The sequence below is a fragment of the Zootoca vivipara genome, chromosome 15 (assembly GCF_965207765.1).
Source record: "Zootoca vivipara chromosome 15, rZooViv2.hap1.1, whole genome shotgun sequence".
Lineage (NCBI taxonomy): Eukaryota > Metazoa > Chordata > Lepidosauria > Squamata > Lacertidae > Zootoca > Zootoca vivipara.
In genome coordinates this window covers 41,981,663-42,006,991 of record NC_142598.1, presented here as the reverse complement: position 1 = coordinate 42,006,991, position 25,329 = coordinate 41,981,663, and the positions used below count along the sequence as shown (strand labels likewise).

Below are 25,329 nucleotides of genomic sequence, written 5' to 3'. Positions count from 1 at the left end.
AGATTCTTCCAAAGTTGTAGTGCCCATAAGTGGAAACGAGAGGGGAGCAAGACCACTTCTCCTTTATAGAGCAGGATGAGCCAAGTGCTTCATCTTGGCTTTCTCTCTCTGATGTGATAAGCTGGGAAAGGAGAAGACATTTGTGCTTCAGTGATAGCTTGAAGTTCTTGCTCCCCTAACGCCAGCCCATAGGATCAATGAAACCGTGAGAATTTTGTTGATTGGTTCTACAAGAACACTACCTAAAGGAATTTCCTGACATGTAGTGACCTTGAAGAAGGTGTATGTTCCACGTTTGTGTGGAATTAGTAGTGGACGGCTGAAATTTCAAGGAACTTATTGAGAGAAACTGCAGAGAAAAGTAACCGGAAGATGCAAAAAATGGCATTTTTTTAGTCACAATTATTGATGTTTTGCAGATGTTTTCTTGCTACAGCAGTTGATCTGCAGCATTGCTCTGAAGCATTTGTCTTGGAGTGCACTGCTTTAAGTATTTAGAATTTGTGAAGATTTAAATGAGACATAGAGAAAGGTATGAAATCACACTCCTCTCTGTGAATGTTCTACCTTTTCCTGAAAGCCAATAGATTTTGCCATATTTTTATGCACCACCAGAGGCTTTATGTGATTGGTTAGAATCCTCATTTCCATATGAGTGCAGAATTTTATACGGTACTGAGTTCAGAAAGCAGCTGAAGTTGTGAACAATTTTATTTATTTATTTTATTTTTAAAAAATCAACAAGTTTCTATCGAGAAACTTGAAAGTGTGAAAACGAATAGAGGTTGCATTCCCATGAGTTGGTGCTAAGTGCAGGAGAGCGCTGTTCTCTTTCCTCCCACATGGCTGGAGTGTCTTTGCAGATGAAGCAGAGATGATGGTTCATAGCAAACTCTGGTCCGTTTCAAAACAAGGCCACTTCAAGCCACAGATTAGGGAACTGGCTTGCTAAAGAAAGTGCAATCACTCACTTGGGTTTCTTTTGGCTTATGCATGTGGCACTAAATCATGGTTTCGCCTTGTGTGGAAACTGGACAAAAGAGAGGGACCGCTAAGGGCTCCTTCATAAATAAAACTGGCAGGATGGGAAGGGTAGCTTTGCTGTAAAGCACTGGGTCCCAATTAGCTAAGTGCTGCAAAACCCTTGTTTTTTCAAAAGTCAAGCCCTAGACCCCCTACTTTTGACAATTTTGATATCTCTCTGGTAGTTTTTGTTATGTGGATGGTGCCACGGGCCCCTTGGCTAGGGTATGCAGACCCCCAGGGGGTCCACAGAACACCAATTTGAAACCACTGGTAGAGAGGGAAGCCGCAGCTCTTTCTGCATGTCCCAATACATTTATTGGTGTGGGGAAGAGCAAGTATTTTTCAAATACAAATGGGGCAATCACTTCCATGTCACCAGAGTAATGCAAGAAAAGGCCCTAAAAAGAGCAGTGAAATGGTTGCTTAGACATACTAGAAACAAATTATGCAAATTTTCTTAATTTGCATAATTATCTGCCAACTCCATAATTATGAGTTACTGTAGCACAACATTTGCCTTTTCAAATGCAAGATATTCCATGTACCACCCAATAACTAAACAAGTGTTCTTTTGAGAACATTTTTTTTAAAAGCAGAAAGCACACTTTTTTGTTCTAAGCAGAAAGCACATTGTACATACTGATAATATAGCACACACGATTAGTAGTGAATTGTTTCCTTAACATATGGTGGTATGTTGTGCACAAATGTTAAATCAATGTCTCTGTGTGGAAAAAATATTTGTTCACTCTCCTGTTTGAATAGGCATGCATATTCTCTAAAACGTTTTGTGTGTGTGTGTGTGTGTGTGTGTGTGTGTGTGTGTGTTAATAGGGACTTGGTAATTAAAAGATGCAGTTAGCACATTCATACAGTTGCATATTCCAATACATTGTTATCTCAATTTCCCCCAAAAGTTTGGAAGAGTTATCTTAAATAGAGGCTATCTTTAGTGAGAATATCAACATGATGAGAAGTCAACATGACAGGCACATTTCAGTTATTTATTTGCCATTGTTGTCAGGGAACCACCAGGGGTCAGCAGAGAGCCCGGTGAGGTGGCGCAGGTGGTCCCTCATGCTGACAGCTCCGAGCAATGCCAGGGCAGTCCGAGAACACCATGGAGTAGCGACAGGCAGGCGCAGAGAGAGTCCCGCGGAGGAGAGGCACTCTGACGGCTAGAGAGCCTGGGCAGCAACTGAGTAGCTCGTAGCTCGGGAGGAGAGGGAGAAGTGGTGGCTCCGTGGTCCCAACTGCACAGAGGACTTGAACGTAGGGAAGAAAGGAGGAGATTAGCCATTCCCAGGCTGATGTGTTGGAGGTGTTTCCGCAGGATGCCACTTCAGTGACTGAATGCACACGAGAACTTTAGCTCTGTCTTGTACATAGCTATACAGTGGAACCTCGGTTTATGAACACCTCGGTTTATGAATTTTCGGTTTATGAACGCCACGGACCCATCTGGAACAGATTAATTCATTTTCCATTACTTTCAATAGGAAAGTTTGCTTCAGTTTATGAACGCTTCAGTTTATGAACAGACTTCCGGAACCAATTACACCCATGCTTCAGTTTATGAACGCTTCAGTTTAAGTACTCCGCGGACCCGTCTGGAACGGATTAATCCACTTTCCATTACTTTCAATGGGAAAGTTTGCTTCAGTTTATGAACGCTTACTCCGCGGACCGCCTGGAACGGATCAATTCACTTTCCATTACTTTCAAGGGGAAAGTTCGCTTCAGTTTATGAACGCTTCAGTTTATGAACAGACTTCCGGAACCAATTGTGTTCATAAACCGAGGTACCACTGTATAATAAAAAGCTGGAAATATACAGACGTGGAGTCGGGAGTCGTTACTTGTGGAAAGCAGCACCAGCTCCCCTCACAATTGTAGCCTGTTATTGGCAAGCAGAAGATTGATTTGTATTTGTGCACACTGCAGGTCTAAACAGAGTATTATTAGGAGGACATTATTTCTGGAGATCTATAATGATTTGTATACTCACATTAGTCCTGTTGTACACTGAAGGTGTGAATATGGACGATCCATGCAATGCTTCATGTGTCTTGAGATTTGCATCCATTTTGGTCTGCATGGATTTAGAGAAAACTAGGGTGTATAGTTATTAGTCTATTAATACAAGCTTAGTGATATGTTCTTTCAAAATAATTTCAAAAAATCATTACTTGAGAGTATAGTACAATACTTTCTGTTACTGTGTTCTCATCTGTTTTAAACATCTCCTCTGTCCAGTACATGAATACATAGGCAAGACGCGGGCTAAAACACAGCCAATGTGGTGTAGTGGTTAAGAGTGGTAGACTTGTAATCTGGGGAACCGGGTTCGCATCTCCGCTCCTCCACATGCAGCTGCTCGGTGACCTTGGGCTAGTCACACTTCTCTGAAGTCTCTCAGCCCCACCCACCTCACAGAGTGTTTGTTGTGGGGGAGGAAGGGAAAGGAGAATGTTGGCCGCTTTGAGACTCCTTTGGGTAGTGATAAAGCGGGATATCAAATCCAAACTCTTCTACTTCTTCTTTCCCCATAACAATTAATTTTCCTTAGATATAAGATGCTGTTGAGAATACAAGAACATAAAAAGAGCTGAATCAGGAAAGAGGTTCAAAGATGGAATCACTTGCATTGAAAGGTCCCTTGTATCTTTGGCCTTCTAGGTTAGACCACTGTACAATACTGTACTTTACATATGTCTGCCTATGAGTTCTGGAAATAGCAGCACATACAGCACCAATTTTGCAGTTACAGTGGTGCCTCGCTAGACGAAATTAATTCGTTCCACGGGTCTTTTCTTAGAGCGAAAAATTCGTCTAGCGAATCCCATAGGCATGCATTGAATTTTATTTATTTATTTTTTGCCCATAGGAACGCATTAATTGAATTTCAATGCATTCCTATGGGAAACCGCAATTCGCTAGATGAATTTTTCGTAAAACGCATTCATCTAGCGAGGCAAGCTCCGCTCGAAAAATCCTTTCGTTAAGCGGAAATTTCGTTAAGCAGGGCATTCGTTAAGCGAGGCACCACTGTACATCATTGGTGGCTCGTTGGCTTCCAGGCTCAGCTTGAAGTGCTGCTTTTAAGCTCTAATGCCCTAAAGTGTCTGGGTCCCTAATGCCATGAGGACGGGGGGGTGGGATCTTCATTGCAGTGAGTTGCAACATGCAGGCAATGTCTTCTCTAAAGCTGCAGAATTCTCTCTAGGGAAGTTCATCTCGCGCTTCTCTTTTTGGTTTTTTAGACATCATGCCAAAGTGGTCCTCTTCTGGCAGGCTTTTGAGTTGCCCTGATTACTTCTTTTTCCTGCTCCTGCTTTTCTGATCAACACCACTGCTAATTTGTTTCTCTTAGGTGTTTTTCAAATTTCAATTGATTTGCATGTTTAATATACTTTGTTAGAGACCTTGAAGATTCTTCACTGAGATCGTGGTTTAAAATAATAAAAAATTAAATAGATTTCCTGGAGAATGTTTTACTAAATAAAGTATTTTACAGTTTTCTGTGTCCTATGAGAAGGACCTGAAGTTCAGTGGGAGGGGACATGCTGTAAATGGTCACATTTCAACCCCTGGCATTTCTAGTTAAAAAGGTAGACGGCTAGGAGGTCTGGGAAAGACTTCCACTTGTTAGAATAGACAAGCCTTGGCTGGACTGGACAGTGGTTTGACACAGACAAATCCTATCTTCAATTGGTCTCTTCATAATCTGATCATTGTAGAATGTCTTCTAAAAAGACTCCATTCAGAAAAATAAAAACATTTTATGTTTTTGTCCATTCTGTAGTGTTTTCCCCCCTCAACAACTAATTGATTTCATGCTGTTTTTATCAGAATCATCACAGTAGCTTATTTGTTACTATCTCTCTGAGCAGCTTAAGAGGGAAATGGGAAGTTCTATCAAAATGCTTCTGTTTTTATATATTCCCACATACAGAATTTATTTGTAAGTGCAAATGCATATATTCTACGTAAGGACATCTACACAAGGCCAGGATGCAAAGAAAGAACAGATGTGCTTGAAGCATACAGTATGTTCCATAAGGCACATCCGGAGATTTGTCTTGTGTTCCCCCCATTTCGGAGCCCATCACCCTGTTTAAACTGAGCAGTGGCATACATTTCTGCAGTGCAAAAGCATTTCCGCAAAGGACCAGATCTGACTGTAGTTCTCTCCTGCTCATCTGCATTTGTCTTTGGAAGGCTAGGGTGCTAGCCCAGTGAATAAATTGTGGTGGTTTGGTAGCCGTTTAAATCATGAGATTAATTAAAGTTGTTCAATCATTTTTCAAGAATCACCAGGCAAGGGACACATAATGAACGGAGCAGAGGGTTGCAGGCTCAACCAAGTGTTTGACGTTCTTTGTATACTTATTTTCTAGGATGCTTATCTGTTTTCTATGGATATTATACCATGCTCAGGATTCTTAAATGTCTGCATTGTGGCTTAACAGTAAATCATGTCTTTCTTTCTTTCTTTTTATGGAATGAGCAGGAGTGGGGGATGGGCCTTTTTGATAACTTGCTCTTTCAGTTTTGTTGAATCAGTTGTTGCTGCAAAATTTGCTGGGATAAAGATTTGAAGACTATGCCCCCAATAAATTGTAATAGCTTTGAACTAAAGTTTTCTTTTGAACTTTGGCAATCTATCAAAATTTCTGTGGTCAGTCTTTTATTACTATCTTGTCTTGAGCCCTTTTTTTAATGACATCTATTATCAGATTGAAATGGCGATTGAGACACTGCAAAAGTCTGATGGTCTGTCCACTCACAGAAGCTCTCTTCTCAACAGCCATGTAAGTTGCCTCTTCTTCATGTAAACTAATCCCTTGCTTGATTTGCATGCCTAGCTTGCCTTCTAAATGCTTGTTTTGGTTGCTCCTTTTTTTCTTTTTCTTTTCTTTTTTTGCCTCCTGAATCTTCCTTTCTACTTTTAAGCTCTCATAGCAACTCCTCCCTGTATCTTTTTTCAGACACAATGACAGTGCAGCAAAATTGTTGAGTTGTTTGATTGCCTCACCATTATAACATTGCTCGAACCACCATGAGCATTATTTTTTAAAAAAATAACCCAGTTTTATTTGGATTGTTAACATAGGCTTCATACTGTTAAACAAAATGTGTATTCTGTTCTCATTTGACAATTGTAAGATGTCATAGTTGTGACTAAGTATTTTTTAAGCAAAGAAATGATTTCACTGCTCTATGCTTCTTCATTGCCAATTCCTACTCCACCATGCTCCAGTACAGTGGTTCCCAACAGGTGGTCCGCGGACCCCCAGGGGTCCGCGAGCTATGCCAGAGGGGTCCGCAAGATGCTAAAAAATATATTAAATATATTTCGTATGATAACAGATTTTTTGTTTTGGCCGCTTCCTGCATGAGCAGAGTCTAGCGCAAAACTAGAATCAGATAGATTCAGTAGTTCTGCTGTATGCCGCTAGGTGGCGCTTTACAAACACTACTGTTTTGCAAAGAGGCAGCGCGCGCATTCTACTAACGCTCACCTCCCCAAGATGCTTTGCGCGTGTCGGCTTCATTTGTGCGCTACTGCGCAGGTACCCTGTCTTCTCCATTCCCCTCCCTCCTCCCTGCCGCGCGCTGCCTCTTTGCAAAACAGTAGTGTTTGTAAACAAATCGTTGTTTTTCGTGGAAGCTACAGTTTGCGTAGTTAAAAATGGACCGTTGGTTAAAAAGTGGTTCATCTCATTAAGAACTGAAAATTAAAACTAACTGTATACTGATGGAGTACTCTGTTGTAACTGTAAAAAACGTATAAATATAAAATATAAAAAGACTCTTAATTTGGCTCTCACTTTTTAATTTTAGGATTAGGCATTAATGGGGGTCCTTGTCACAATAGCGGCTCGATGAGGGGTCCTCGAGAAAATTTTGTTGGGAACCCCTGCTCCAGTACGACCAAGAAACACAATGTGACTCTTTAGGCGAAGACCCAGACCTGTATAGATAAGAGCAGATATGACTTTCAGAGCTGACACTGCTAGAGGCAGGAAGCAGATTTGGCCCCTACCACAGCCATGTTCGGAGTATCTCTCTCTATTATTTCCCATTCAATCTCACTCCCATGCATACAAAGTGGGGAAGCTCTTGTGGTGGAGCAAAACCCTCCCCTCCAAGCCAGACAGGGGGTCACCTGGAATTCTGTAGTGGGATTCCAACATCCCTCTGCAGAGAGTCCTTGCCATATGAGGACTGTTTTCATATACAGCCTGTCTCTCAAAATAGCAAGTCTTTTGCCACTTTGTAAAATGGCGTTAATTCCCATATATTCATGACACAAAAGCCAGTCTTTTAATCAATTGGCATCTTAAACACTTTCTTTTTATATATGCAAAATTGTGCACCTGGAGGAGAGCCATAGATATGGAAAAGTGCATGTCTGGTGTTTCACAGCTTCTGTTTCTTCCGGAAGAAATGCATTGTTGAGCTTTGTTGACCTAGCCTCAGGTTCTGTACCTCCTGATGCCTGAGTGTCGGACTGAGCCCAGGGTGTCATGACCCAGGCTGCCTCTGGGGAACAACCGAAGAGAGTCAAGGGCTTGGTTCATGGGGTCCATATGCTTGTAGTTTCTGTATGCTCATAAACCCATGACCTTTTGAGTAGTGCAGGTGGCGCTGTAGGTTAAACCTCAGAGCCTAGGGCTTGCCTATCAGAGGTCGGCGGTTCGAATCTCCCCGATGGGGTGAGCTCCCGTTGCTCGGTCCCTGCTCCTGCCAACCTAGCAGTTCGAAAGCACATCAAAGTGCAAGTAGACAAATAGGTACCGCTCCGGCGGGAAGGTAAACAGCATTTCCATGCGCTGGTCTGGTTCGCCAGAAGTGGATTAGTCATGCTGGCCACATGACCCGGAAGCTGTACGCTGGCTCCCTCGGCCAGTAAAGCAAGATGAGTGCTGCAACCCCAGAGTCGTCCGTGACTGGACCTAATGGCCAGGGGTCCCGTTACCTTTACCTTTAACTTCTTTTTAATCCCCATTGCTGTTTTCCTACCCTTGTGTTTTCCCACTCCTCCATCCCACAAGTTGGCCCCATCAAAAATCTGTAAATATTGTTCAGCTCTTATCATGCCATCTCATTATTGTTAAATTCCAAAGCCTGTATGTTTCAAGTCTTGCAGGTGAAAGAATGCTTTTCTAACTTGTGTTTGCATGAAAAAATATCTTAAAAGAAGCATAACTGTGGAAATGAAATTTCCAAATATGTGATAATCTCAAAATTAACTAACTGTGTGTATATAAAAAGCTGGTTCAATTCATTCAAGAATATTCCTGCTGGCGTATAAGTAAACTCTCACCACATTTCCTGAAATGTGTTGGTAAATTTGACAAAAATATATTATTTGGTATTTTTCTGTGTTTTCTTGTATCACAGAATAAGTGTGCAGAAAAATAATTATACCCTGTGCCTTGCCGTGCTATTTCCAGGGTAAAGGAAAGCAAAGCTAAGTCATTGTTCCAAAGCAGGGTATTTTGTGAAGTTCTGTTTTGTAGTAGCGTGGCCCATATACGATAGTAAATCTTTCCCTGCAAAATTAACTCTTTTCTTACAGTGCCTAGTGATCCATGACTGAAAATCTCATAGCTTTATGTGAACACATATTTCCAGAAAAATAAAGCAATATACCTAACATTACATTTCATAGTTTACATAATCCATAGAGTTTTCAAAATTCTTTGAATACTATTTGAATGTTTTCCTTTTGCAAATGGACCATTAGGATATATAAAAAGGATGCCATTTTTATTAGTGAAAGAATGGTTACTTTTCTCAAAAATACAACATGTATGAAATAAATACCCCCCCCCCAGTTTTATAATCCCAAAATTCATCGATGTGTCTAGAAACCTGATCCAGACCCCTCCTTAAAATTAAGTTCTGAATGTAGGGATCTTTTAGACTTAGCAGTTATAGTGGGATGACATTCAGTGGATGGGATACCAGCACTTAGTTTAATAGTATTTTAAATCTCTGTTTTTATCTCACCTCACCTCTTTTTATGTGTACTGTATGGTAATTACCAGTGTGGCTGAGAATTAGGTGAAGGTTGAATTTGGGTGAAGGGAGGTAAATTCATTGGATTAACTTATTTTTGCACATCATAACAATATTTGACTAAAATTTAAATTCAAAACTACTTTGAAACAGACTATCATAATGGTGACTTATAATGCAATGCTTAACACTTTATGGTTGTATGGCATGGTCTTACAACATGGTCTTAATGCTGTTAGCTTGTGTTTTCTTTAAAATATTTGTATGTTGGGCCAAGTATTAATGCTTTATTATTTTTGTGGCTTTCTCATTATTTTGATGCCCATCCCCTGTTTGTACTCAGCATCAGATATTTGGAGGCATAGGCATCTGAGCATGAAAATTCTGTATAGCTATAATGCTAATGGTCATTGCTAGACCTCTTCTGCATGAATTTGTCTCGGAGTAGTTGCTGGTTACTAGAGAGGCATCATCTATGTTTCAAAGGCAAGTTTAAGCTTTTTATGCTACATACCGCCCTGTGATCTTCAGATGAAGAGCGGTATATCAAAATAATCATCATCATAATCATAATCCTGTCCACCCACTTCTAGCATTCATGCAAGAGAGCTGTTGCCTTGCTCATTTTGGAGGTCCATGCTTCCAAATATACAGAACTTAAATTTATTATTTCCACCGTAACATTTTCTGTTTCACCCCTCCCCCCCAGTTTTATAATCCGAAACAACTGGACCTTTGTCAGTGAAATGTGTGTGTCCTAAAGCAAAAGGCTTTATTCAGAACATTGACTGCACTGCCAGCAATGACTATTGCAAGTAATAGTTATATTCTGTCAAAAGTAAAGGGTTTTTTTTGTAAAATGTATTTAAAATTAATCATAGTATGTTATAATTCATCTATGGGGGAAATGTCAAATGTTACATTTATAATTTAATTGGGAAGTGTTCTGTGGTTTTTGCAATTCCATTTCAGTATTTCCCTTTGGGATAAATAGCAATAGAATATTTGCTTTAATCTATGCTGATTCATTATAATGAGTTAAGTGCAAAGTTTGAAAGCTATTATGGTCCCTGTCCTCAGATATGCTTATGTTAGCTCATTAGTGAAATAAATAAGTGTTTTTAATACACCAAGGTAAAGGTTAACATTTCCCTTGACATAGCGCCATAAGTTATATGATCATAATGGTACCTAACTAATTTGAAAGAGATTTGTGACAAATGAGATGTCTTGAAATAATATTGGGTACATAAACTAAAACAAGGAAGAAAGAACAGGCTGGATCCAGAGTTTCCCTTCGCAAAGGCTTGCTTGCAGAGTGCTCCCTCTCTCTCTTTTTCCTAAAACACTGCTTTAGGGGCACAATCCAGAACAGTGGGGGTGTTGCAGGAGGCTGGGAAATAGTCTGCCCTCCCCGGGATCTCAGTTCTGTTTGTGAAAGGGACCCTCTGGATCTCTTGTTTGATAGACTTCAAACAAACAAGCCATATCTTAATTGCAACCGCGTGGAATTCCCAAGCACAGCATAACCTAGAATAAGTATTTCCATTTTTATATTAGCAAGAACAGCAGCAATAAGAACAGCAACAAGAAATATACAATGCATACAGCTTTTTAGAGGGTTTGTAGTGTTTACAGTATAACATTCTTTACAACAGCACTGTAACTCAGGTCAGTGTTATTATCCTTTGATAATAATGAGTGGCTGAAGCTGAGAGTTGGTGGCGTGCCTTAGGTCTAAGATGAAATTTGAGCCCAAATGCAGATTTATGACTAACTTCTGAGGGTCATCTGCCTCTACCTTTTGAGGAAACATCTAATCCTGTCTGACATGAGAAGAGGGTATCAAGGAAGCCAGAGGGTGGGGAGCACAGTGGAACACCACTCAGGATAAGAAGTGGACCGGCCAGCATCCTTAATTTTGTTGCTATGTTGGCTGGGACACAAGATGCAAAGCATGATGGGCAAAAGGGAGAGAGCAGTCCTTCCGGTCACCCCCAGGACTTCTCATCTGCCTGCCCTGGGAACTTGATTTCCACGTGAAGGTCTCATTCTGGCTGCTGGTGGCCAGAGTCCTGATATCCTTTCCACTGCGTTCATTCGCAGCAGCATTGCGGGAAGATTTTAACCTTTGGATACACATTGCAGTAGGCATTTCTTGGGGGTTGGGGTTCTGCTGGGACTTTTGTCATTCAAGCTGGTCTAGTAACTAGAGTGCACTAATAGGGAGGTGGCTAATGACAGGAGGGGGCATGTCTTCTGCTTAATTTATAGTTTGTTCAGCAGATGGCCTGGTTACTACAGCCTCAAAACGTTGCTGTCTACCCCAGATATCTTCAACCCTTCTGAGTCCATGACTCCCTTGACCAGCTACATTCTTTTTGCAGCTCTCCTGTGGGGCTCAGGAGTCCAGTTATGTGACCCTTTGCCTGCAGAGCTGGCAGCCTTTCACCCTTTTTCAAACACCTTCCCTTCTGGAGTGTTTCCTCAGCCTCCTCTCCTTGGGAGTCCTCTGGGCAGCCCCTGCTGCTGCCCCTGGTCTCTGAGCTGCCCCAAAGAGAGCAGGCACCATTCACCTGCGGAGCTTATCGCAAGGGCTGCTGAAATAAACAGCTGTCTTGGGGAGGCAGAGACACCAGAGGGCATCAGAGGAGGGAGGGAAGGGAAGAGGGACAGAGACCAGTGTTGCCATGGCACCCCTGACCATCCTTCAAGGCACCCCAGGGTGCCACAGCACACTGGTTGAAAACCACTGTTCTACACCAAACAGCTTGGAACAGATAATCAATACCATATATTCCGGCGTATAAGACGACCCCCAACTTTTCCAGTTAAAATATAGAGTTTGGGATACACTCGCCGTATAAGAAATACGACCTGGCGTATAAGACAACCCCCAGCTTTTGAGAAGATTTTCCTGGGTTAAAAAGTAGTCTTATATGCAGGAATATACAGCAAGTATACCTAGCCATGTGTACCTCTCCCATTCCTCTATATCTTACTGAAAACTACCAATCCTCAAAGACTGGTTGAACATTTCCCCCCTCCACTAGAATGTAAGATGGAAAGCTAATCCAAAGTTTCCTAGTGGAGTTTACTTTTAAATAGGAATGTATAAATTTGTGTTGTAAAAGTTTTTCCCCTATTAAAACTGTAACAAATTTAAGTGGCTTGATTATTTGGAACACGATACTTTGTTTCTGTCTCAGCACTTGCAATCTGCTTTGCAGACATTGTATAATTTTGACATATCTGCAATGTGCCCCTCAACAGAGGACCATGCATGATCATGTAAATCCCAAATAAAGTAGCCTAAAGCAGGGACAGGGGAGCCTCTGGCTCTCCGGATGGACTCCCAGCTCCCATCAGTTCAAGCTAGCAGGGCCAATGGAAAGGGATGGGGGGAGTTGTCCAGTGGGTGCTCGGGTTGCAAACGTGATCCGTGCGGGAGGCACATTCGCAAACCGCAGCGTTCGCAACCTGCATCTGCGCAAGCGCGGGCCACGATTTGGCACTTCTGCGCATGCAAAGACGCAACCTGAAGCGGCTGTAACCCAAGGTATGACTGTAGATTGGTTGCCCATCCTTGGTCCAAAGGAAGCCCAGCTTCTTCTTCACAGGACCCAATTTGGTTTTCAGTGAAATTGGACCCCTCTCTCTCCCCTCTCCCCTTTCACTAGTGGGAGCAGGATCTGATCCAGAATCTTCAGCAGTTATAAAAACAAGTTATTCAAGTAAATACTGCAATAGTGTTACCTTGTTAATCTAATAATACAGAAGCATTGCTAAATGTTACCAGTACTTCATAAGAATATTTTCCTTTTTGTTTCTTGCTCTTATTCTCTCAAATGCTAACACTTTGCCTGAAAGTCTAGGTCAGTGTACATGGAATTAACCTGTTGCTACTTAAAGTAATTTATATTGCCTGAGGCCACAAGTCTTAAGAATTTTCTCTATTTGTAAAGCTGTTTTAAGATGATGTAATGCTTTTAAAATTTCTGTGGGGAATTTACCTGGAGCTAAAGAAAGATGTGTCCAGCTAAACAGAGAGAATTATTTTAGTTGTTTCATTATTTCAACCCTAATGAAGGCATAACTGTTCTGTAAAATTATGTTGAACTCATTTTTCTTCTTTGTTCCCAATTTGAAATAGCTCCAGTGGCTTTTAGACAACTATGAAACAGCAGAAGGAGTGAGTCTCCCCAGAAGTACCCTCTACAACCACTACTTGAGACACTGTCAGGAGCATAAATTGGACCCAGTCAATGCTGCCTCTTTTGGAAAACTAATAAGGTCAATTTTCATGGGCCTACGAACCAGAAGACTGGGCACCAGGTGAGTGTAAGGAAGCAAAATTCTGAGTTAATGGGACAGAGTGTGGCTCCCTCTGTGCTCCCATGACAATCGACTTGAAGCTAAGACACAAAAGATGGGAATCAGCATGTTCATGAAAACCCCAAATTTCAGAAGTACAATTTTTTTTTTGGTTTTTCTTTGTTTTTTAAAAAGACCCAAAGCCCCCCTTCCCTCCAGTCTCAGTTTGCAGTGATTGACCAGGAAGGAGATCTTGGCAGTCTGGTGGTTAGTCAGAGGGGGCGTGATAGAACTTTATACAGTACATGAGTGGAGAAAGTGGATGAAGAGATGTTTTTCTCACCCTTATAATATTAGAACAAAGGGCAATTCTGTGAACCTTAGGGTGGGAGATTCAGGACAGGCAAGGTCTTTTAACATAGCACAGAATGAAACCATGGAGTTTTCTATCACAGCATCTGTGTTCACCACCACTAATTTGTTCTTGCAGGATAAGGCTTATTAACTGTATATTAATTGTAATGTTACTTATAAGCTATATATTCCTTCTTGCTCAAGGTAGTTTACATGGTTCCCCCTCACCCCTCCTCCTTTTTATCTTCACAGCAACCCTGTGAAGTAGGTTAGACTGAGAGAGAGTCCAACTAGAACTCTAAACTAGCATTATAAGAGGTTCATATATTAATTAGTACATGCAAGCTATATTATCCATTGCACCATGTAAGGTGCTTCATTTAACAAATGGCCGTAGATTAAATAGGGACAAAATGCTTCTGTCCATTTTTCCAAATGTTGCACCTCATTTTTCTGAATGAATCAGCCCCCTTTCAAGCAAGCTATCCTTGGAACAAAGGTGTGCGGTTTGCAGATTCAGCCTGTGTAAGAAATGTCAACAGCTCAGATAACATGCATTTCAGAATACAAGGGTCCTTTTTATATTGTCACAGCAGATTGCATGCCTTGATGCTATGCAGTAAATGTTTCAATTGCTGCCATATGGATGAAACCAGCAGCATGTGGAATGTGAACAAACTTCCTTAGAATAATAGTGATGGAATTATGAGCTACTGGTGTCTGTAGTGCCAGATTCAGTCAGGCCCATGAATAATAATAATAATAATAATAATAATAATAATAATAATAATAATATATTATTTATACCCGACCCTGTCTGGGTTTCCCCAGCCACTCTGGGCGGCTTCCAACAGAATATTAAAATAAATAGTCTATTAACCATTAAAAGCTTCCTTAAACAGGGCTGCCTTCAGATGTCTTCTAAAAGTCTGGTAGTTGTTTTTCTCTTTGACATCTGGTGGGAGGGTGTTCCACAGGGCGGGTGCCACTACCGAGAAGGCCCTCTGCCTGGTTCCCTGTAACTTGGCTTCTCACAACGAGGGAACCGGCAGGAGGCCCTCAGCACTGGACCTCAGTATCCGGGCAGAACGATGGGGGGGGGAGATGCTCCTTCAGGTATACTGGACCGAGGGCATTTAGGGCTTTAAAGGTCAGCACCAACCCTTTGAATTGTGCTCGGAAATGTACTGAAGAAAGGCAGCCCACAGCTTCTTTGGCTACAGCTGGCTGCAGGAAGGCATGACACACAGACAGGGATTCTGCTTCTGATAATAGGCATGTCCTAAGAAGTGCTTTGCTCAGCCTGCCTGTGAGAAGATGCTGCAGGGTGGAAAGCAACAACTGCAGTCCATTTATATGTTCCCCTGACTGTAACTGAACACTTGAGGACATGGCACTGGTCTCAGACCAGACTTCTTGGCCAAGGTGGCTCTTCTTGAGTTAGAGGGTGGTGTGCTCACCCCACACCTCTTTCAGGATGCCCCACATCCAAACACAGCAACAGTTGTGAGTAAATACCCCTCTGGTCTCTCAGGCTAAGTCCCTCGTACCACCCTCAGAGGAGAGAGAGGGGAGAGCTGTGCCAACCATATGCAAAGGTGGCTGCTTTTGTGGCCACAATATACACAGCATTTGTTCATCCCACTGGGGGGGCACAAAGGGGGTCCCCGTGAAATTTGGTGTCCTTGCATTATTGCTTGTGAATCTTTTGCCCAGTGTGAGCAACTTCCTTTTGATCTTAAGTTTTTGTCATAGTAGGAAACTTACAATAAATAGTTAAAGACAAAATCATTTCTCTCGCCCACCCCACCTTTCACAAATTAGTAACGCTGGTTGAAATCCTATACACACTTAGCCTCGTTAAATTCTATTGACATTCTGAGATCAAGCCAACTAACTATGTATAAAGCTACATACATTCCTTAATCATTAGAGTAATCTACAGTCCCCTGCTGTTTGGGCCATTTTCTATTTGAGTGGTAAAAACCTTGTTAAGAGACCAATATGCGGAATGATTGTGAAATATTTGCAGTTGTAACCAAGTGAATATCTAATACTCAGCTCGCTTTCCATTCTGCTGGGACTAAATTGGCTGCATTGGATTATTCTTGCACCGTTCAGAGGAAAGCAGCCAAATTGAACAACCGTCTGAGATACAATTCAGATCTAGAATATTTAAGAAGAACCCAAAGGGATCACATTTGCTTTTAGGTTGTGTACATTCCCTTCTTTTTAATATTTGCTTTTTCCCAAAGGGGGAACTCCAAATATCATTACTATGGGATTCGTGTCAAGCCAGACTCCCCTCTCAATCGGCTACAAGAGGACATGCAATATATGGCTATGAGACAGCAACCCATGCAGCAAAAACAAAGGTACAGTCCTGCCAAGCTGGAATCCAGCATCTTTTTCTGCCTCTCTCTGTCGTGGGTCAGGGAGCAGGAAGCTCTCCTTTTATTAGGCCACATAACTTCTCTAGCTGAAAGTTGACCTGCAGTTGCCTCAACCTTAACGCCCTTTTAGACACTACGTAAAACCTTACCTTCTGGCTTGGGCTTTTAGATGCTGATGCGTTAAGTCGCTTTTGTAATGTTAATTATGTAATTTCTGAGAATTATTTTCATACTTCTGTTTATTTTGGGTTAAGTTTTTATATTGCCTTATTTTCAAAAGGTGGCCTGTGACCATTATTTGTGAAGATTGGTATAAAAACATACAAACAAACCACCTTTTATCGGGACAGAAATAGTTTTGCTAAAGGGCATTATCTCATAGTTTTATATCAAAATTAAGTGAGGAGTGGTTAAATGTAAAAGTGTTTGTGTTTCTAGAATCTTCTAAACGTGAGAAGAGAATTTGGCCTTTAATGAGAGGAGATAGAATTATGTGTGCCACCCTACGGCCAAGTTTGGAATGCTATTTAAAAAAGAAAAAGCTGAGATGCAATGCCATGCCGGCAGATAAGACAACAGCCCTGCCCCCACCCCCTGGGCAAAAAAACCCATCTGTTGTGGAAGGTCTTCCAATGCTCCAGAGCAGATTTTGGGGGTGCCTGGGGGGGCTGCAAAGCAGGAGGGCAGGGAGGGTAACTCTCATTTGCACAAGTAGATGCTTGTGGTGGAAGCAGGATGGGTCGGGAAGGAAGTAAAGTAAACACGACTTTATGAATGCCTTGTGCTGCTCTTAACTTAGAGCATTAATGCACAGTATGCAAAACTTGTGATGTACCATTTGATATTATGAAGGAAGAGTGGAATGGCTTATTGTGTTGTGGAATAAACTGCTTACATCTTAAAGGGAAATGTTATTCAAAACATATTAATTCCAGGTCTGGTCAGAAGTCTCAATGCAGGGGGCGGGAATGAAGGAGAGATTCATGTATACAACCATCATTTTATTTAGCTTTGTAAAAGAGCAGCATGACTCCATCCTCCCTAAAGTGGTCACCGGGTTTTATCCAGAATCTCCACTTGAACTCATCTGGTATAGCCCTGGGTGAATCTAGTCTAATTCCTCGCATTATTTCCAAATTGGGTTGATGTACTTCTGAGCCAGTTCCCTCAGTGAGCTGAGGAGCACTTTCTGAACATTTTGCTTTTTTCAAGTAGCACATATCCATTTACTTGTCAAATTATTATTTTTTAAGATACTCTTACAAAGCAACTAGAGACAGCATGTAACATTTGTAGGAAGGCAAATTGTAACATTTGTAGCAAGGCAAATAAGAGGATTGCCATTTTCCATGTTTTAAAAGCTAGCACCCACTTCTCTCAGCCATACTTGTGCACTTCCACTATGTTACTAGAGTGAATAAATATGCAGCAATAACACCAAATAACATTTTCAAGTGTTCCTTCCTGTAACTGGTTTGTCAGAGGAACTAAGAAACAGAACATGCCAAATGGAACAATTGAGACTAGATTGTATCGAAACTCAAGTTTCTAAAAACAAGGAATGCTTAAGACGTTAGCACTTTGCAAATTCCAGTAAGAATTTAGCTGCATCTCCCACACGAGTAAATATCCTTCAAAGTTTGCACATTTCCCATTTTTTGTGATGCAGCTCTCAGCTCAAAAACATGCAGAAAAAGATTTTAAAATTAATATTTTAAGATTAAATAAATTTAGAAATATGTATTTTATGAGAAAATGTTGTTGTTATTTATGGAATTTATATACTGCCCTAAACCTGAGAGTATTTCATGAGAAAATACATGCAAGTATGTATTTAAATGCACCTTTTCCCGGGCAGATTTAAATTGCTGAGTTACGAATCAACACATGCAAATGTAATCTTGACTGAAAGTAGGAAATTCTGTCCATCTCTTTTTACAGGTCAGCCCTGTTCAGCAGATTATGCCATGACAGTTTTATTGGGCAGTGTAGATATTTTCTTTTGGGAGGGTATCTCACTGGCCATTGTTAGAAAGGCAATGCTGTAAGGAACTGGGCGTTTTTAGGCTCTGTGTTGTGGGGATAGCTTATGAAACCCCAGTGCATGGAGGGGCTTTATATTTGAATCTACAGTGAGGGGGGGAAAGTATTTGATCCCCTGCTAAATTTGCCCGTTTGCCCTCTGACGAAGAAATGACCAGTCCATCATTTTAATGGTAGGTTTATTGTAGCTGTGAGAGACAGAATAACAACAGGAAAAACCCCAGAAACCCCGAAGACAAAAGTCAGGTATTGATGTGCATTATAATGAGTGAAATAAGTGTTTGGTCCCCTATCAACCTGCCAGATGTCCGGCTACCTGGTATCTTCTTTGTATGTAACGAGCTAAGATTAGAAGCACCTGCTGTAAGGGAGAGTTCTTACCTGTAATCCCAGCTTGTTACAGTACCTGCACAAAAGACACCTGTCGACAAAAGCAATCAATCCATCAGATTCCAAAGTAGCCCCCATGACCAAGACCAAAGAGCTGTCCAAGGATGTCAGGGACAAGATTGTAGACCTGCACAAGGCTGGACTGGGCTACAAGACTATTGCCAAGCAGCTTGGTGAGAAGGTGACAACAGTTGGTGCAATAATTCGCAAATGGAAGAAACACAAAATAACTGTCAACCTCCCTCGGTCTGGGGCTCCATGCAAGATCTCATCTTGTGGAGTTGCAATGATCATGAGAACAGTGATGAAGCAGCCCAGAACTACACGAGGGGAACCTGTCAATGATCTCAGGGCAGCTGGGACCATAGTCACCATGAAAACAGTTGGTAACACACTACACCGTGAAGGACTGAGGTCTTGCAGAGCCCGCAAGGTCCCCTTGCTCAAGACAGCACGTGTACAGGCCCGTCTGCAGTTTGCCAATGCACATCTGAATGACCCAGAGGAGAACTGGGTGAAAGTGTTGTGGTCAGAAGAGACCAAAATCTAGCTCTTTGGCATCAACTCAACTCGCCGTGTTTGGAGGAGGAGGAATGCTGCCTACAACCCCATATTATGCTTTGGAGATGTTTTCTGCTAAGGGGACAGGACACCTTCACCGCATCGAAGGGATGATGGACGGGACCATGCATTGTCAAATCTTGGGTGAGCACCTCCTTCCCTCAGCCAAGGCATTGAAAATGGGTCGAGGATGGGTATTCCAGCATGACAATGACCCAAAACACACGGCCAAGGCAACAAAGGAGTGGCTCAAGAAGAAGCAGATTAAGGTCCTGGAGTGGCCTAGCCAGTGACCAGACCTAATCCCATCGAAAAACTGTGGAGGGAGTTGAAGGTTCAAGTAGCTACCCATCAGCCTCGAAATCTTACTGACTTGGAGAGGATCTGCAAAGAGGAGTGGGACAAAATACCTCCTGAGATGTGTGCGAACCCGGTGGCCACCTACAAAAAACTTCTGACCTCTGTAATTGCCAACAAGGGTTTTGCCACCAAGTACTAAGTCATCTTTTGCAAAGGGATCAAATACTTATTTCACTCATTATAATGCACATCAATCTCCGACTTTTGTCTTCGGGGTTTCTGGGGGTTTTCCTGTTGCTATTCTGTCTCTCACAGCTACAATAAACCTACCATTAAAATGATGAACTGTTCATTTCTTCGTCAGAGGGCAAATGGGCAAATTTAGCAGGGGATCAAATACTTTCCCCCCTCACTGTAGTTAAGTGCCACAGAGCAGGGAAGGAAGGAAGGAAGGAGAGACAGGTCTTAATTATTGTGCAAGCGTTGCATTCAGTGTTGCTGCAGGTAGGAAGAAGAGTCTGAGGATGAAGGGGTCGGGAGAGCTGCCTAGTGACTGAAGGAGCAGAGAAACGCCAGGCCCCAGTCGGAGGTAAAAGGAAGGAAGCCGAGGCAGGGTGGAGAAAAGAAAGACCTGAGAAAGACCAGCAGAACATCCAGAGAGTGGAAGGAATGGGGAGAATGAGATGGGGAGGCAAACGTTCTTCCATGGGGGTTATGGGAAAATATCGGTGACCTCTTGGTGGAGACCTGGGGCAGGTGGAACTTGAAAGCTCACAGAGGCCAATGGCAGATCAGTGGCAATGGCCACTTCAGGCAGGGCTCTAGTAACACTAGAATAGCACTAGAATTAGGTGGAAGATAAAATAAGTGCATCCTGAAACCGATGATCTGTTTGGGAGAACATTATTTTTTTATTTCTTCCTGCACTGCTGGGAGCAGCATCTTCCGTGGAAAGTGCACATGTTCTTTTGTTTCACTGGAGAAAGCAAGCACAACTAATTTAAATTTGGAGCATTTTAACTTTCTTTCTCAGTGACTCTGCAATTAGAGACCACCATAATGTGCATAGGAGACAAATTCCCCATGCTTCTTTTCAGCTGTTTCTTTCAGCTGTTTCTTAGAAAATTTACTCGAAAAGGCATTTTAAATCTCAGATGCTTTAGTCCAATTTTTAAAATTGTTGTAGGTAGGCAAAATGCCTGGAAAATAATCTGAATAATAGTTCTTTCAGATTAGTTACATAGAGATCTCTCATTTAAATACTGCACTTCCTGATGTTCAGGTGCTACTTTCCTGTAATAATAAATCAGGACATATTGAGAGCTAGCATTCAGTTATTAACATCTTAATATCTACGACAACTGCAAATGATGACAAACATTCTTTTGTGCCCTACTTGTGAGAAATAGTTCTGAAATGATGATTCATTGCTAATTTAGTTTCTGTCTTCCCACAAAGATTCATATTGAGTCAACATTGTTTTATTGATCACTATGCTTCGCTCTAATGTTTTTGCTCAGTGTTGCTAAATTACTAAAATTAGCTGCCTATTTCATATGACGACCACTAGTTTTAATTTGCAAAGTTCAGAACATTCCTAACATAGAGAAAGATTTGAGGTGGAAGGAGTGGGATGGGCACGCAAATGTCCCAAGATTCAGCTGACTGTGGTACTGCAAGTCACTTTTATTCCTTTCTGAAAACTCTTCATTGGGATATACAGTTGTAGCCCTCAGACAGTTTTGTTTTTATTTCATGGTTCCTGTTGCTGAGTTCATGTTCATGGGTTGACTTCCTTATTAGACTAACTACATTAATCAGTAAGTCAGATGATGGAAAGCAGTAAATTGTATAGCACCATCCTTTTAAAGTAAACAGCCCAGTGATGTTTGTGTTAGAATCAACATGTGCCATTTGGGTGGCTGCCAAAAATCTGGACTCATTCAGTACTATGTTAATTAAGTAATTGTCCATATGTGTGTAATATAGTGCAGAGTTAAGTGAATGCAAAGTGTCATGGCTACACGCACTTTAGTTATGTGTGTTGCTTCTTCCCAGATTTAATTTCCAGGAAATCAAATGCAGTTGCTTAGGTTAAACAGGCTAAGGAAAAGTGGCACAGAAAAGGAGTGGGAATTGAGAAAACTGAGATAGTCACCTTTACTTTTACTGCTAACTTTGTATACTAAAAAAAAAAAGTGAGCCAGAAATACAAATCTATGCTTTTTGGGTTTTGTTTTTACCTAATACATAAACAAGTGTTTGGACTGTTACTAAAAATTTATGTAAGGTGCCGTTCTGTGGACTGATCAGAACATCAAAGTACGGCTTTGAATAACCATAATTCTCTCCCCCCCCCCCCAGCATAAATTTGAGTATCTTGATAAATTTTTAACCAAAGTTTGCCAGCTATGTCACAAGGTGTTGCTAAAATCAACTTTATAGTCTGAGAGATGGAGGGGGGGAAAGGATAATGTTGTCCTTTGTTGCATGTGATCTATTCTAGGTACAAGCCTATGCAGAAAGTGGATGGAGTCACAGACGGTTTCACGACAAGTGGTCAACAGACAGGCACATCTGTTGAACAAACTGTAATTGCTCAAAGTCAACATCATCAACAGTTTTTGGGTATGTAGGAAGAATATTGTACTAGTGTCCAAAGAAAAATAACTTGTATAGTCGTTAGTTAAGAATCAGAACGAAGGTTTTCTTGGCTGGGGAAACCCAGCCGGATGGGCGGGGTACAAATAATAAATTCTTCTTATTACTATTATTACAACGATGATGATGATGAAGCTGATCCAGAATTAACTAACTGTGGAATGTAACCATTTGCATGAGTTTAACATTATGAAAATATTAAGTTTCTAACAAGGGTATTGAGCTTAATTAAAGCTGTCATTCATTTTTGAAACAAAGAAATTCATTTGCAGCCAATTCTCATACAAAGAATAGGTGGGACTGTTGTTTTTGCACATACATACTATTTTGACAATACATGGGATGAAATACTCCAGACTTATTTAACTGTACCCTCAACCCATGTGGCCTGATCACACCTCTGATAGAGAGCATTTTGGAATCCCTTGCTGAGCCAGACTAGTATCACAATTGCTACTACATGGATATAGACTGGGAATATGTTCCAAAAGCTACTACCATACATATATGAAATATACTTATATAATAATAATTAATAATAATAGTAATAATATTAATTTATTATATTAATACCGGTATTGCTAACATAATTGTCATTGAATTAAGACACAATTGAACTTCACATGTAATAGTGAAACCACCTTTAATTAGGTAAAATCCAGCTATAATTTGCTCGTTTTCCCTAAAGACCTTGTATAATATGCAATAATACATAGATATGTCTGGAAATATAACTACATAGGCAAAGGCACTTTACTAAATTAAAAGAAGCAAAGATCAACTGGTATATTAAAATGTGTGTATTCATGGAATTGGATCCAGGTGCCTTATGTGAGCAGGCAGGAAAGCACTTATGGAAGGCAGCCCTTTTGAGTTCTCCCCATTTCCCCATGACGCTCCGCCTGCCCTTCCCCTGCCCCCTTCTAGAGGGACCCTCCTTTTCAGGGGGCTGTTGGGGGGGACACCAGGAAGTCCAATTGAACCCACAGAAACAAAATAAAAAAATTTCCTTCCAGTAGCACCTTAGAGACCAACTAAGTTTGTCATTGGTATGAGCTTCCATGTGCATGCACACTTCTTCAGATGCACATGAAAGCACATACCAATGACAAACTTAGTTGGTCTCTAAGGTGCTGCTGGAAAGAATTTTTTTATTTTGTTTTGACTACGCCAGGCCAACACGGTTACCTACCTGTAACTGTTGACGACTGTTAACGACTGCAATTGGTCTTACAGAAAAAAGCAAGGGGTGAGATGTCTAAAAATAGCTTTATCATGTATAATGAGATAAGAATCCAATGTCTCTATTCAGACCAGGTCTCTCCATGGTTTTAGGTTTGGTAATAAGTTGCAATTCAGCAACTTCTCTTTCCAGTCTATTTCTGAAATTCTTTTGAAATCTTGTATAGAATGTCATGGAAGATTGAAGTGTTCTCCTACTGGTTTCTCTGTCTTGTGATTCCTGATGTCAGATTTATGTCCAGTTACAAGTAGGTAGCCGTGTTGGTCTGACGTAGTCGAAACAAAATAAAAAAATTCCTTCCAGCAGCACCTTAGAGACCAACTAAGTTTGTCATTGGTATGAGCTTTCGTGTGCATGCACACTTCTTCAGATACCTTCAGATTTATTCATATTCTTCAGATTTATGTCAATTTATTTTTTGGCGTAGGTTTTGGCCTGTTTGTCCAATATAGAGAGCTGAAGGGCACTGTTGGCATTTGATGGCATATATTGCAGAGGGTTCCTAATTCTAGGCCCTTAGGTATAATGTCCAGGTTCTTGCATTTAGTCAGAAAGAAGATGTCAGTCTGTACCTGTGCAAGTTTCTTGGTGAAGTTGATGGATTTCCATTTCATGCGGCTCAGTGCCAACAGTGCCATTGGATTCTTATCTCATTATAATAATAATAATAATAATAATAATAATTTATTATTTATACCCCGCCCATCTGGCCGGGTTCCCCCAGCCACTCTGGGCGGCTTCCAAAAAAACAGAAATTCTAAAATACAGAAATCCATCAAACATTAAAAGCTTCCCTAAACAGGGCTGCCTTGAGATGCCTTCTAAAGGTCTGGTAATTGTTCTCTTTGACCTCTAGTGGGAGGGCATTCCACAGGGTGGGTGCCACTATCGAGAAGGCCCTCTGCCTGGTTCCCTGTAACTTGGCTTCTCGTAATGAGGGAACCGCCAGAAGGCCCTCGGAGCTGGACCTCAGTGTCCGGGCAGAACGATGGGGGTGGAGACGCTCCTTCAGGTATACCGGACCGAGGCCGTTTAGGGCTTTAAAGGTCAACACCAACACTTTGAATTGTGCTCGGAAACGTACTGGGAGCCAATGTAGGTCTTTTAGGACCGGTGTTATGTGATCTCGGCGGCCGCTCCCAGTCACCAGTCTAGCTGCCGCATTCTGGATTAGTTGTAGTTTCCGGGTCACCTTCAAAGGTAGCCCCACGTAGAGCGCATTGCAGTAGTCCAAGCGAGAGATAACTAGAGCATGCACCACTCTGGAGAGACAGTCAGTGGGCAGGTAGGGACTCAGCCTGCGTACCAGATGGAGCTGATAAACAGCTGCCCTGGACACGGAGTTGACCTGTGCCTCCATGGACAGCTGTGAGTCTAAAATGACTCCCAGGCTGCGCACCTGGTCTTTCAGGGGCACAGTTACCCCATTCAGGACCAGGGAGTCCTCCACACCCGCCCGCCTCCTGTCCCCCACAAACAGTACTTCTGTCTTGTCAGGATTCAATCTCAATCTGTTAGCCGCCATCCATCCTCCAACCGCCTCCAAGCACTCACACAGGACCTTCACCGCCTTCACTGGTTCTGATTTAAAAGAGAGGTAGAGCTGGGTATCATCAGCATACTGATGGACACCCAGCCCAAACCCCCTGATGATCTCTCCCAGTGGCTGCATATAGATGTTAAAAAGCATGGGGGAGAGGACAGAGCCCTGAGGCACCCCACAAGTGAGCGCCCAGGGGTCTGAACACTCATCCCCCACCACCACTTTCTGAACACGGCCCAGGAGGAAGGAGCGGAACCACTGCATGACAGTGCCCCCAGCTCCCAAGCCCTCTAGACGGTCCAGAAGGATGTTATGGTCGATGGTGTCAAAAGCCGCTGAGAGATCCAGCAGAACAAGGAAACAGCTCTTACCTTTGTCCCTAGCCCGCCGGAGATCATCGACCAGTGCGACCAAGGCAGTTTCAGTCCCATGATGAGGCCTGAATCCTGACTGGAAGGGATCCAAATGGT

The 25,329-nt window shown here is 41.9% G+C and overlaps 1 protein-coding gene across 4 annotated transcripts in view; it reads left to right on the top strand.

Annotated features, from left to right (window-relative positions):
• Nucleotides 1–25,329, top strand: part of RFX3 (regulatory factor X3) — a 128,730-nt gene that overhangs the window by 83,716 nt on the left and 19,685 nt on the right. For 2 of the 4 annotated variants that reach the window (XM_035140656.3, XM_088658853.1), the window contains exons 5-8: nt 5,766–5,840; nt 13,211–13,392; nt 15,981–16,100; nt 21,919–22,040. In XM_035140656.3, coding sequence (XP_034996547.3) covers nt 5,766–5,840; nt 13,211–13,392; nt 15,981–16,100; nt 21,919–22,040 — 499 coding nt within the window. The remainder of the gene's footprint in view (nt 1–5,765; nt 5,841–13,210; nt 13,393–15,980; nt 16,101–21,918; nt 22,041–25,329) is intronic. The other 2 variants (XM_060268982.2, XM_088658854.1) reach the window with 1 other exon arrangement.